At 51.9% G+C, this 13,300-nt stretch overlaps 1 protein-coding gene across 3 annotated transcripts in view; it reads right to left on the reverse strand.

The window, feature by feature from the left end:
* Positions 1–102: 102 nt before the first annotated feature.
* Pml (promyelocytic leukemia) overlaps positions 103–13,300 on the reverse strand; it is a 32,626-nt gene continuing 19,428 nt past the window's right edge. For 2 of the 3 annotated variants that reach the window (XM_029543468.1, XM_029543467.1), the window contains 4 exons: positions 7,098–7,248; positions 5,214–5,990; positions 4,897–5,055; positions 103–4,100 (listed from right to left, as the gene is read on the reverse strand). In XM_029543468.1, coding sequence (XP_029399328.1) covers positions 4,066–4,100; positions 4,897–5,055; positions 5,214–5,990; positions 7,098–7,248 — 1,122 coding nt within the window. In that variant the 3' untranslated portion in view covers positions 103–4,065. Of the gene's footprint in view, positions 4,101–4,896; positions 5,056–5,213; positions 5,991–7,097; positions 7,249–13,300 lie in introns of those variants that run through there. The other variant, XM_029543469.1, reaches the window with a different exon arrangement.

The raw sequence follows: 13,300 nt of genomic DNA on the forward strand, positions 1-13,300 counted from the left end.
GTTTTTAGAGACAGGGTTTCTCTGTATAGCCCTGGCTGTCCTGGAACTCACTCAGAGTTCTCAGGCTGGCCACGAACTCAGAAATTCACCTGCCTCTGCCTCCCAAGTGCTGGGATTAAAGGCGTGCACCACAACGCCCGGCAGATAGGGACTTTCAAACTTCCTCTGTGTGTGTGTGTGTGTAAATGATGGGGAGAGTGAGTGGAAATTCTAGATCCTTCTCTCCACGGGCATCTTTTCACTTAAGCCCAGTGGATCTGGAGCTGACATCTGGGTTCAGAGACAAGAATTAATGATGGACCTGCCTACCATTCTTGAGCCCCAGCTTCAGGTGTGGCCCTCCTTGTACTAGGCCTCCACTACTGAGGGGGCGTGTCCTCAGAGATCTCAGCCATATCTTCTGTCCTTGCTTTCCACATGTACCCACCCCCACAGCAGGCTCAGCACTCCATGACCAGCTCCGACTTGCACTGTAACCGGAGATGGGACCTCTCCAGAAATTTTACATCCTCAACAAAGACAGCACCCACTACCCCAGGAGAGGGAAACTGATCCCTGGCAGGCAGCTGACAACCTTACAGAAACCATGACTCTGAGTTCTCACTGTCCAAACTGTTGTGGATGAAAGAAAACATTCCTTTTAAAGGTCGAAAGTCGAAAAAGTCCCAGAGAAGGCCAGGCATAGCTGGTATTAGCACATAAGTTGGAGGAATGTGAAAATAGGACCAAATTACCTTAAAAGATTCCTTAGGGGGTGGCAGTAATATAACAAAAAAAGAGGTAGAGAGACACTGCCCTAAAATTAAAAAGGAAATGAGGATAAGCTTGAGCAGTGGTACCAGGCTGAGGGAGACAGGAGCTTCGGGGGGCCTTCATTTCTCATCACCCGAGACTGGGCAATCAGGACGCCACTGAAGGGAGACAGGAAACTTACACCCAAGCTCAAGGCCAGACACCTGGTGCAGTGGCCTAGGCATGGGCTCCCTCTGGTCTACTTCTGCCTGCATAGGCAAGAGAGCTGACCTCCAGCAAGATATTGGCTTTGCTGCTCCCTGTGTTCACTGGTAGGAAAAAGATGGCCAAGGTGTAAAGAAATGGTGTAGCTGGGAGGAGGGGTTGAAGCTACTTGGCGTTGGCGGCTAAGTCATGCACGCAGCCTCCCTCCTAGTATGACAGCCGGGAGACTATGCATGCACAAAGAAAGCACCTGATGTCCTGGGCTCTTGCCCCTAGAAAGACCTGCACATGGCTCAATCTTTCCTGTGATTGGTGGACATGGCCCCTGGGGATCAGGGAGCTGCTGCAGAGGGCCTCCTAGATGCTTCTAAAAGACGGTCCCAGAAAGGGATAGCGCGTGTGTTGGGGTACCATGTGAGCAGTTCCTCAGAAGCTTCAGGGATTCCTCCATTGCTAAAGCCACACCTGGAGACCAGTGAGTGCGTGGCTCAGATTTCCCCTGGATTCACGACCTTTGCTCCAGATGCGACCGAGTCTGATCTAAGCCCACATCTTACCATTTACCCCCAGCTAGACTGCAGGTCATGTTCTCCTCACTGACAACTAGCTTAGCCCACGCACCCCACGCCCAAGTCAGAATTGGGACTAAACCTGGCTCAGCCTTCTCTCACTCTCCTGTGGTCCCTGTCCTAATTTCACTGATGACCCAACATTTCCCAAACGCTTCCACATTTACAGGTTTGCTGTGCCTGTGTTTCTTCTGGGCTTATAGTTACTTAGTATTAATGATAAGCATACCTTTAAGGAATTCCAAGTTAGTGGCATTCTGAGCAACCTCAGAAATCGTTCTCGATAGGTGTTCGAATAAATATAAAGACTTCGACATTTGAAAATTCTTCTCTGTGGGCTAGCTACCTAAAACTGTCTCTTGTAGTCCCAGAATGCCCAACACATTACAAAGGGCTGGGACACATTATGCCTAGGCTACCAACCCCAACAGAGCTGTGCACAATGGTCCAGCAAACCTCTGGTCAGACATGTGGGCTGTGGCGCCCTCTGCTGACAGAAGCTGGGGGTAATGTAAGCTTGGATCCTCTTCTACCTGGGATGGTTCAGTCCTGAGTTAATGGTTAGTGTACCACACCCAGGGAACCTAACTAGCTGCATCCTTAACAAAGAACAAAAGAAGCAGAAACCCCCAATGCAGGGAGTCTCAGAAGACCCAGGAGACCTGCTGAGAGGGGCAGGCCCAAGGTTAGACTTTGAAGGTGAAACTGAGTAGGGTCCAGGGTGGCAGAACAGCAGGCACCTGGGTAGCCTTTGGGTGTTGTGCAGGTTGAGACTAGGCTAAAGCAGACTTTCAAGGGACATTCACAAGGGCATGAGCTAGCCTTTGTTCTCAAGAGGGGTTAGGGCAGAAACGAGCCAAGCAGCCCCAAGAAGCCTGATCTGTATTATTGCAGGTCCTTCTCCCATTTGGAGCATCAGGAACACAAAGCCAACTACTGCTCACTTGCTAAGATGCGGTGGTGCCTGACTCTTCTTGGCTCCCTCCCAGCCTCTCCCCCAACACAGTGTGTATTCTTGTTATGTTGCTAAGACTTGCTGTTTGTTTTCTTAAAGAGTGGTAATTCTCATCTTACTTGTCTGTAACATAAGCCCTTAAGTCATAAACACTGACCCTTCTCATTAATTCCAGCAAAGATCTCATGAAGTAAAAATATACATTTTCTCATTTTACAGAGGAGCCGCCCAAGGACCAGGGAGTTAGGAGTATCAGATCAGGGCCACGATCTACCAAAACCTGAATCCCAACTTCCAGACCAATAAGCTTTTGATTGATATGTCTGTGGGTAAACCTTGAAAAAATTTTAAAATGTGGTACACACAACATATTTAAACTTTGATATATTTTGGTCAAAGGGCCAAGCTGAGCGACTAAAGCTCTAGAAGTGGAAATTGGGCACCTGGACAAGAGGGTACAGTGGCGGGGGGNGGGGGGGNATTGTTGAGCAAACCTGGCAGCTCACCCAGCCAAGGAGCACCATTCCCTAGAACGCTGTGCATTGGCGCTTAGAAAGTTCTAAGCTAAGCTCCATCTAGGATATCAACCACAATTTCCTACACTGCTCCTCACTTTCAGCTCATAAGATTTTATTGCCAGCTCTAGAAACTTAAAAACAGGAGAGGACCCAGCAGCAAAGGGCCTGCAGGTCCTGGTCTCTGGCTTGTGCCTCCCCGTAGGAGGTGCCTCTCACTTTGGGAACCATCCTGAGCAAAGTCCACCTGGGCTTCCCTACTTGAAATAGAGGATCCGTGTCCTTCGCTCTGGACGAGGTGAGGCGATCCTCTGCTACCCTGACTTTCCCCAAAGCCAAGTTGGGCGATTACCTGCTCACCCGTGTCTAGGAGAGCCTTTTGTCCCCAGGAAAGAGGCGCCTCAAAGGCTCCTCTAGGGAAGGAGGGAGGAGTAGAGCTTGCAATCAGAATGTTAGGGTTTCAGGATTCGCATGTTTACTGAAGGCTTTGACAGCAGTAAGGGGAGGGGCTTCCTTCTGTCATTAATCCAACATCAGCTAAAGACAAGCAGCCTGCTGAGGCTGGGCCACAATGGGTCCTGCTTAGTTCAGGGATAGGCCGAGGGCCAGGTGTGAGACATGGCCCCAGCACCACCTTGTCAGTACAGCCAGGCCAGGGTCTCAACCTTTCTCCTCCCATCCTTATCCCCACCCAGAACCAGGGCTCTAATGGATAGTTTTCAGAGTTCAGCCTTACTGTGGTAGGAATGAGCTTCTACAGAATGCCTTAGAGTAGCAGTTCTCAACCTGTTGGTCGTGACCCACTGGGGGGGGGGGGTGTCAAACGGCCCTTTCATAGGAGTCGCATATCATATATTCTCCATACCAGACGTTTACATTACGGTTCATTAACTAGCAAAATTACAGACATGAAATAGCAACAAAATGATTTTACGGTTGGGGTAATCACAACAACCACAAGAAACTGTATTAAAGGGTGCAGCATTGGGTGCCTTAGAACACCCATATGATGAGTCAGAGGTGTGGGCATGCTGGCATCATTCATATGAAAGTGGAGGCCATCAGGCTGTCAAAGCTGGAACTCTGGGCTATCTGGAAAACACCCTAGGAGCAAGCAGGGAATGGGTCAGGGTGGAGTGTGGACAGCAACAGCAGTTCAGTCAACCACAGGGAACAATTGACCTCCAAGATGGCCATAAGGTCAGGGACCAAAGGCACAGAATGAGAGCTGAGGTCCTAGGGTAAGGGTGCTTCTTATCTGCTGCTCCAGTAACCTGCTGCCCAACCCTGAAAGTCCAGGGGCTGAAGACCGAGATAAGACCTCGGGTCAGCCAATCTCACAGGACACTGGAGTTCTAGCCTTTTCCTGATCATACTCAATGTGCATGGCTAGGGGCTTCTCTGTTTCCCTTTGGGCGGGAGGGGGGCACGTGTGTGGTCTGAGGCAACAGGGATGCTCAGAATAGAGCCATCCAGAGATCTTGTTAACACTACAGGCCCTGCTCCAGAGAGCCTAATTCTGGAGCCCTTCCCAAGCTGGAGATGCCAGTGCTCCACTTCGAAGGGGCTGAGTGCGGGAAGGGTCAGGAGGCCTGATAAACAAAGAACCAACTCTGAAGGGTCAGTGTGTGGAAATGGGTATGGACGGAGCGACAGTTCCTAGCTCTCTGGCGCTGCAAGGCCCCTTTGGAACAAAAGTACTTTAAGAAAAATAAAAGTGAACACAGTGAGCCTCTGGTCGGCTGGGGCCGAGAGGACCCCAAATTCACGAGGGCATTTTGGTTCGAAAGGCACTTTGAGTGCTCATGGGGCTGCTGCTATAGCGGTCAGTGCCACCTTAAAGTATTATTTGTGGGTCATCAGCAGGTCATTATTTGTGGGTCATCAGCAGGTCACTTACATGAATCGAACATCCAGGAAGAGCTGCAAGGCCACCTGTGGTGGTGGTGGTAGGTGGTAACTGGGGCCCTTGAGAGCTCAGAGGCCATGCCTTCTTTATGCAAGCCTTCCTGGTTCTGGCTTCTAGAAGGGAGGTCTAGGTCTGGGGTGCCTCTGGTGTCTGTTGCAGGAATTTTAGAGAAAGTTAAGTTTGGTCACAGAGAAAGAACACCTGTTCTGAACTAAATGACCAGGACCTGGGAATGTACTAGAGGGTGGGGACTGGATCAGGGGATGTCCCTCCCTCTGTGCCGAGCCACTAGGCCAGGCATCCCTTACTTTCAGCTCTGTCAGAGAGAACAGTAGCATTGCCTTCTGCCCCAGCAGGGGCATGGCCTTCCAACAGTCCTTCCATGTAGGTGCTCACAGCCTGCACGAATTGGGCAACTTGGGTGGAAGCCGATGATAATGATGACGACGACGGGGTGGTCTGCAGGCTCAGATAGCGGACATACTTCTTCAAGCCTTCTTGCCTGTTGGTGCGGTATGCGTTCAGCAGCTCTACAAAGCTCACATTGTGGAGGGCCAAGAGGCGGGCCTCGGGCTGCGGCAGGACACTAGCCTGAATTAGGGGCTGCAGGGAGGCAAAACACTGCAAGTTACTGAAGGAGTAGATATGCTGGACCAGCAGCAGTCCTGGGGAGACCTCAAGGAGGCAGCACAGGTCCCTCATGGCCAGCACAGAAGCCAGGGCGCTGCGTTCGCTCATGTTTCTCGCCAGGTAGGTCTTGGTTAGGTTCTTAAGTTTGAAGCTGCTGGCGCCGGGTATGCGTTCCTGGATGAGGGGCAGCACGGCCAAGAAACCTGAGATGGCGTCCTGGAATTCCCACAGCTTGTTAATATCACTCAGGGCCTGGAAGAAGATGGGGAGTCCGGGCCCCCACAGCTTAGGACACGCCAAGATGGGACGGTGCATGGAGCGGAGGAAGCTGAGGAAGTGCTGCAGCCCCGCTTCCAGGGAGATGGCCTTGGAGTAGGCACTGAAGGCCTCGGGCTGGATGAGCACACGGAACTTGCTTTCCCGGTTCACGGCTGCCAGCTGGCTAATTCTCTGGGCTAGGCAGGAAAGAAGGTCAGGGTGAGGTTCAGGGTTCAGGAGGTGCTGGGGTGGGTACAAGGGTTTGGGCTGCTGACCCGCTGTCTAGAAATCCCATCTTGAAGCCTGCTAGCAGGAACCAAGTATCTTCCATATGTAGTTCTTGCCTGGCTCTGATAGGGACGTGGGGACGGCTCACCCGTCCTGAAGCTGGTTCTTCTCATCCCTCCTGCCCTGCAGTTTGCCCAACCCTTAGAATTCTACCCATTTTGTATTTTCTCAGCCTCCACCTCCAACAGAGACCCCAGCGTGCTTCTGTTCTGTTCCTACCTCCAACCCCATCAGTCCCTGCTGGGTCAGCACTCTGAGCTGAACCCCTTAAGAGCATGTCCCAGAGACTCCTCCTGAAGCCCAAAGATGGCTTTTTTTTTTTTTGGTACTATGGAAATACCTGATGATTCTGGCTGGCTGAGCTAGCCCCAATACAGGGCCCATAACTATTGGCTAGGGTAAAGGGTCAGAGCTGAGGGGTCAGTGCAAGAATGACAGAGAGGAAGACTAGAGGCTTCCAGGAGAAGGAGTCGCAACTCTCTGTGACCTGGGTTCTGCAGGTCTCCCCATGTATCTGGGCCCTGATCTGGGAAATGTGTGGTCACAGCCAAAGGCCAAGAGTGGATTACTGCCGGGCAGTGGTGGCGCACGCCTTTAATCCCAGCACTTGGGAGGCAGAGGTAGGTAGATTTCTGAGTTCGAGGCCAGCCTGGTCTACAAAGTGAGTTCCAGGACAGCCCAGGATACACAGAGAAACCCTGTCTCGAAAAAAAAAAAAAAAAAAAAAAAAAAAAAAAGAGTGTACTATGGCCTATACACTGGTCCCAGTCTTTCCACAGAGGTTTTGTCTGAAATGAACCTGTGAAGTTACACATCTCCCTCTCACGTCCTGCTTCCACTCCAGATAGATACGGCAACACTTGGCATCTCAGGTGTGTCAGAGTCCTCTGTCCACCTAGCTGTCATGGCTGGTTAGGGGCTGGCTGCTGGAGCCTTAGAGGTGGCCCTATCTGCATTTTCCCTGGGGATTCAGAGACTAAGCTAAAAAGAGGTAAGGTAGGTCTTGGGGAACCCACTTTCATTGTCAATCTTGAGGTCAAAGAAAACCAGGGTCCTGTCTTCTAAGCTGGGTTCGGCGAGGCTCTCATCCAAGGCCTTGAGGGAATTGGGGCCCTCCAGCTGCAGGCCACTGGACTCACTGCTGCTACCGTCCAGCTCGTGGGAGGACTGCAACACAAAGAAGCCAACAGGTCAGGAGGAGCTCAGAGGCCTTACAGGTCCAAGGCGAGGTGAGTCTGCGCGCTGGAGCAAGTGTGCGCACGGCAAGCTGTAGGAATGATGATGCCCGCCCGCACAGTAAGAGCCTCTCTGTGCACGGGAGAGGGTGGATTAGTGGGGACGCACCAATGTGTATGCAGGCGTGAACCGGATGTGTCCCATGTAAGGGTCGAACACACGAGCCGGGGCTGTGGCTTCTAGAGAACACTTCTGGCTGCAGAGAGAGTTAACATACCTGCTGCCCTAGTTGTTGTTTTTTGTTAACTTGACACAAGCTAGAGGCATCTGAGACGGGGGGGAGCTACAACGTGGGGAGAATGCCTCCCTTAGTGATTGATATGGAGGGGCAAAGCCCACTGAGGGCGGTGCCATCCCTGGGCACATGGTCCTTGGGTGTATAAGAGAGCCAGCTGAGCGAGCCAGGAGGAGCAGCAGCCAGTAAAAAAGTACTCTGCCACGGATTCTGAATCAGTGCCTACCTTGGGTTCCTGTCCCGACTGCCGTGGATGACAGACTACAAACTGTGACCTGAAATAAGTACCTTTGGCCCTCCCTCCCAAAGCACTTGCTTTCCACAAACCGTTAGCCAAGAGAAGTTGTGGTGCTCACTAGAAAGCGAACCAGGGCTGGGCTCTCCTAAAGGAAGCTGCTTTCCATTCAACTTACATTATGTAGTCCTGCGTCAGGCACCCCAACTCCCTCCCAGCCCGCCTTGCACCCAGACACCCCACATTGCTCAGCCACCCCCGTGAGGGCCTTTCTGGAGGCATCTTCCTGGTTGTGAGCTGAGAGCACTAGACTGTTCTCTTCCCCACGGAAGAATTACGTCATTTTCTGGAGTGGTCTCCAGTCTGCACTCTTGCTCCGGGTTTCTGTCCTTAGACTCCCAGTGTCTATCCTCACACTTGGACGGGTAGGCAGAGCTGAGCCACCCTGGCTATGCCCTTCTCTGGTCCAGGTTCAACCTCTCCAGATGCTGAAGAGCCGTTTCACTGGCCCAGTCAATCCTTCTACCAGTGACACTGATGCATGGGCTGCCTCTTCCTAGGTCTTCAGTGACTGACATGGCACACCAGCTGCCTCTTCCTAGGTCTTCAGTGACTGACGTGGTACATGGACTGCTCCTCCTAGGTCTTCAGTGACGTGGTGCATGGACTGCTCCTCCTAGGTCTTCAGTGACTGACATGGTGCATAGACTGCTCTTCCTAGGTCTTCAGTGACGTGGTGCATGGACTGCTCCTCCTAGGTCTTCAGTGACTGACATGGTGCACAGACTGCTCCTCCTAGGTCTTCAGTGACGTGGTGCATGGACTGCCTCTTCCTAGGTCTTCAGTGACATGGTGCATGGACTGCCTCTTTCTAGGTCTTCAGTGACAGGGTGCACAGACTGCCTCTTCCTAGGTCCTCCTTCTGGCCTCAAGCATTACACCAAAAGCCCCTTTGTGGCCCCGGGTGCTTCCGCCTGACTCCTTCCTCCTGGCGATGTCCCTTCAGGCCTTGAAGGCAGTCTTCAGAGCAGGACACCTGGAACGCCCCACAGCTCTACCTTCTGGTTACTGCCTTCATCTTCAGGCCACATCGCTTATGGCCGGAAACCTCATTTCTAGATCTGCCTTCTCTGAGGGAACCTGTAGGTGTCTCACTAACAGGATGCCCCCTTTCCTTCCTCTGAGCTGTGGCTGGAGGAAAGGCAGGATCTGTCTTTTAGCCCAGGCACAGCCCCCACACTCCCCCACACCCCCAGGAACTGCCATGCACTATGACAGGCTAGTCTCACTGGCACACCATGTACTTGAGCTAGGTGGCTGAAAACGCCTTATTCGCCTCTTCTCTTAGATCTCAAACCAGCTTGGCTTAAATGGATCATTTCAGCAAGACATCTCTAAAGACAAGGGTCTATAGGAAGGGCACACACAGCATCTGGACCAGCATCTCCCTCCTAGCTCAGCAAGGGAGTCTCTGGGTACACCAGAAGCCCTCAGTCCTCCATCTTATTCCAAGTATCAGAATAACTGAGTGTGGAGGAGGGAGGGAGGGAGAAAAGAAAGGAAGGAGAGAGAGACTGAAAAAAAATCAAGAAACTTGCTTGTGGGGGAAACAGAAGTGGAAGCAAAAGAAAATAGGGCTGAGAAAAGAAAGTTCTCATGCAGGCAGAGGTAAGACCAACAAAGAGAAGGCCAAATAACTAAACAATAACACCAGCACCTCTGGAGTGAGATGATGAGAGACCAAGGACCGGAATGGGGGACTTAAGTGTCGCCGTGGTCCATAAGCTCTCTTCCCTTCCCTGTTCTCCAATGGAGGCGAGAGCCAGCCTTTCTTATCCTTTCTGTATCACATCCACTAACTTAAATGTCACTCCCTTCCAAACAAATGAGCATTCCTCTCTCTCACACACACATGCAACTGAACGCCCCAGTTCAGCAATGCTTGGCTTTGGCTAGGCTTTAGCAGCATGGGAAGTCCAGGCTGTTCATGGGATCCAGCAGTGTGCAGTTGCTTAAAGACCTCGGTGCACAGCCAGGCCTGAGAACCTCCGGTCTACACTGGCTATTCATTCCTTGTCTGACGATAAGCTGAATAGACAAAAGTCAACTCCTTGGGGGGAAGCCAGCGTTTAGCTTGAGGAGCCATCTAGAATCTTCCACTGACGTTTCAGCAAGAGTTATGATCCTGAAGAACTTTCTCAAGCCTAAGCTTCAGCTATAGCTGGGCTCAGTTTAGTGAGACACATGTGTCTCTGGGGTTCACAGACACAAACTCCTGGCTCTCGCAGTCTTAAAGGCCTTGGAGACAAGGCACAGATATTAGCAAACTAGGCCATGTAATTAGCCGCTAGGACCCTTGTGCCTGCGGCTCCAGCCCTTCTGCAGGCAGCTCTGCTCTTCCACACACAGTTCCCACCTTCTCAGCCAAGCGCCTGCCTCTCCCATCAGTACCATGGCATCTCTGCACCAGCTGTTGCTCATGAGCCTCCCTTCCTTGCGGGTCTGCCACAGGCTGCCCCCATTCCTGCTTGCTGTCAAGGTCTCTCTCTCTGGTCATCTATCACAAAAAAAAACGGGTGCGAATACCTATCTCTTCTGCTACAAGACTCTTCAAACAGTGGCCCTGGCTAGGTGCAGGGCCCCACCCATCTTTCCAGGGCTTAAGCACAGCTTTCCTCCCAGGGACTCTACAAGAGACTAGGACCTGAATTCTCTCCAAATCTGAGACCCAGCTGCCTCATCCAGCAAGATGAGCTCTTGCGAAACATTCCTCCTTGTGCAGTCTCTCCCCTGGGACAGGGAAGTCTTGTAAGGGACATAAATGCAAGCCATGCTCAGGCCTACCCCTACTGTCTCATCTGGAAAAGGTGGCACTTCAGCAGTCCAATACTATAGAACAGCCCCTCGTTATAAAGCAAAACGAAGATTCTACCGAGAGGGGATAGGGATGGGTACCCTGGAACACTATCTGTCCCTCCAAACTGCAAAGTGGAAATTTGTGGGGAGGTGTGCTATAGTGTCTCAGGGGTTTGGAAGGGTCCTGGAAGACAGGAGTGAAAGGTATGAAGGGTTTAGTTTATATTTAAACTTGGGACTTGGTAATGGTTAGTGTGGTGTGTGTGTGTGTGTGTGTTTGTGTGTGCCAGACACACACACACACACACACATATATAAAATAAAATTAAGCAATGGACTCTTCTGCCCTCTAGGCTTGCTCTGCATGGTGAACAATGATCACCTCTTCCTAACTTGAACTGTGCATCTCCCCCCTCCCTTGGTGACCCTGAGAACCCACAGATCCATGGTTGGATCTCACTGTCCTCCTGCCACCTGCTACAGTCCTTGTGGCATCTCCTGAGCTCAACCATGCACAATGTCCGGGGAAACCTCTGGAATGCTTTTCTCCACTGCTCCTTCCTAGGTTTCCAGTTCCATCCAGGGTCAGTAGCTCGGACGTTATCAAAGATGATGAGATACAAAGAAATCTCCAGGTAACAGAAGAATACAGGCAACAACGGAAAGGCAAGGACCAGATTTTGGCTACAGGTGAGAAACAGTTATAAGAGGTACCCTGCCCTCAGCGATGCACCTCTGCAGAGAGCAGAGTGGTAATCCAGGGGGTGGGGGTGGGGGTACAGAGAGAATGTGCACAGTACACATGGGGCTTTAGGCAAAGCTGCCGGAAGGCCCTGGTATTCTGGTCTAGCAGGCAGGAGCAACAACTAGGCAGAGCGGGCTACCCTTACCCAGAGCCAGTACCCAGTACAGGGGAAAGAAGACCCAGAACCAAAGCCAGAATAACAACCTTTACAAGAGCAAGGGGACCCGGAATGAAGCACCCAGAAATACAGAGACGGACTTCTGGGAGAGGCTGACCCAGTCAGGACCATGGTGCTGGGAGGCCTGGAGCGTCCCTTGTGCCAATGGGTAGAGGGTGTAGGCATGGTGTGGAGATGCAGAAAGTAGGATGAGAAGCATAGGCCAAGGGTGAAGCAGGGAGCGGGCAGTGACTGGCAAGAAGGAAATGGATGAATCAGAAGACACAAGGGTGGGGGAGCAGGAAATAGAGTGAGCCTCCTCAAAACAGGGGCGGGGGGAGCAGGAGACAGAGTGAGCTTCCTCACAGGCCAAGGGCTGTGCCAGGACTCAGGTGTAGGTCTTAGAGGCAGACAGACTTCCCCTCCAACCAGGCAGAAGTGGCAGATGAAGGGAAGTGCCAACAGCAGGCAAGTTTGTAATTAGGTAGCAGATGCTCATGATTCCCACACCACCAAAAGGGCTTCTGTTTCCTCCCAGGAGCAGAAGGTACCGTCAACAGGTCAGGGGGAAGATCAGGATGAAGCTCAGAGAAGTGTCCCTGAGGAGCCAAATGAGGGGAGGGTGGGGGCGCGCGACATGACCAAAAGTCCTTAGTTCTTTGCCTTCCTTTGTGGCTTTTCTCTAATATGGCTCCAGGGGGCAGCAGAGAGTCAAAGGGGCCCCGGAATCTTCCTGTGGTTGTTTCTGCCAGCAGATCTCCATGAGATAATGATTGAAAAAGGGAGAACTGGTAGGAGGTGACAGATTTGAGAGCTCACGGAACATGAGGCTGCGGTCTGAGTCAGAGCAGTCAGTTCACTTAGAGACGGTGTCGAGGCACGAAGTGTGGCCATGCTGTTGGTTGCCAGCTGAAGTGACTGACAGGCTGAAGATCCTTGAGTTGTCATGGAGCAGAGGGCAGATGGTAGGTGTTGAGTTGAAATCAACCAGAAAGAAAGCAAGACATGAAGGGGAAGAAGAAATCGGGGGGGGGGGGGAAGAGGAGGGGGAAGACAGATGGTCCTATCTTTCCTCCATGAGAGGGGAGGTGGGCAGATAGATGTCTGAGACAAACTGGGGAGACAGGGCTGCACTCTAAGAGCTGGTGGACTATATAATAGTAGAGGCCTTGCCCTGCTTTCCACTTTGGATGCTCACAGTGTGGAGGGAAGAAAGCTAAATGGCACCACAGGGAAGATCCTGCACGCGATCTGATGGGGAAAAGGGTTCACAACGGAGATTATGTAAAAGTATTTACTGAGCAGTCATACCTGTCAGGCTTTGGGATGGACAGAATCGCTGCATTCACGGGCATATCTGGCCATAAGACTGCAGAGTGAGATGGGGTGGTGAGCAGCCATGGAAGAGGAAAGAAGTCAGGTTCTCAGAAGCTGGTCTGATAGAGGACCCAGGCCTGGACTGGGAGAGATGTGGCCTCTTGGTGGTGGTAATGAAATTTCAAAGACTTCAAGGAGGGCCTTGAACTTGGGGATTCCCCCATGGGGCTGCTCTGTTAGAATCTCTGGGGCGGGGGACCTGCTTCTTGAGCACCGCCCATGGAAGAAGCATTGGGCTGAGAAGCCATGGAGAAGCAAGGGAGAAAAGGTAAGTTGTGAAGCCAGTGGTGAAACCAGGGGGAGCGCTGGAGGGAGTGTCCAAAGGGCTGGGAGGTTCTGTGCATGCAGTAGAGTGTGCTGATGAGCCTCTGTGTGTGT

This window comes from Mus pahari, chromosome 10, assembly GCF_900095145.1.
Source record: "Mus pahari chromosome 10, PAHARI_EIJ_v1.1, whole genome shotgun sequence".
NCBI lineage: Eukaryota > Metazoa > Chordata > Mammalia > Rodentia > Muridae > Mus > Mus pahari.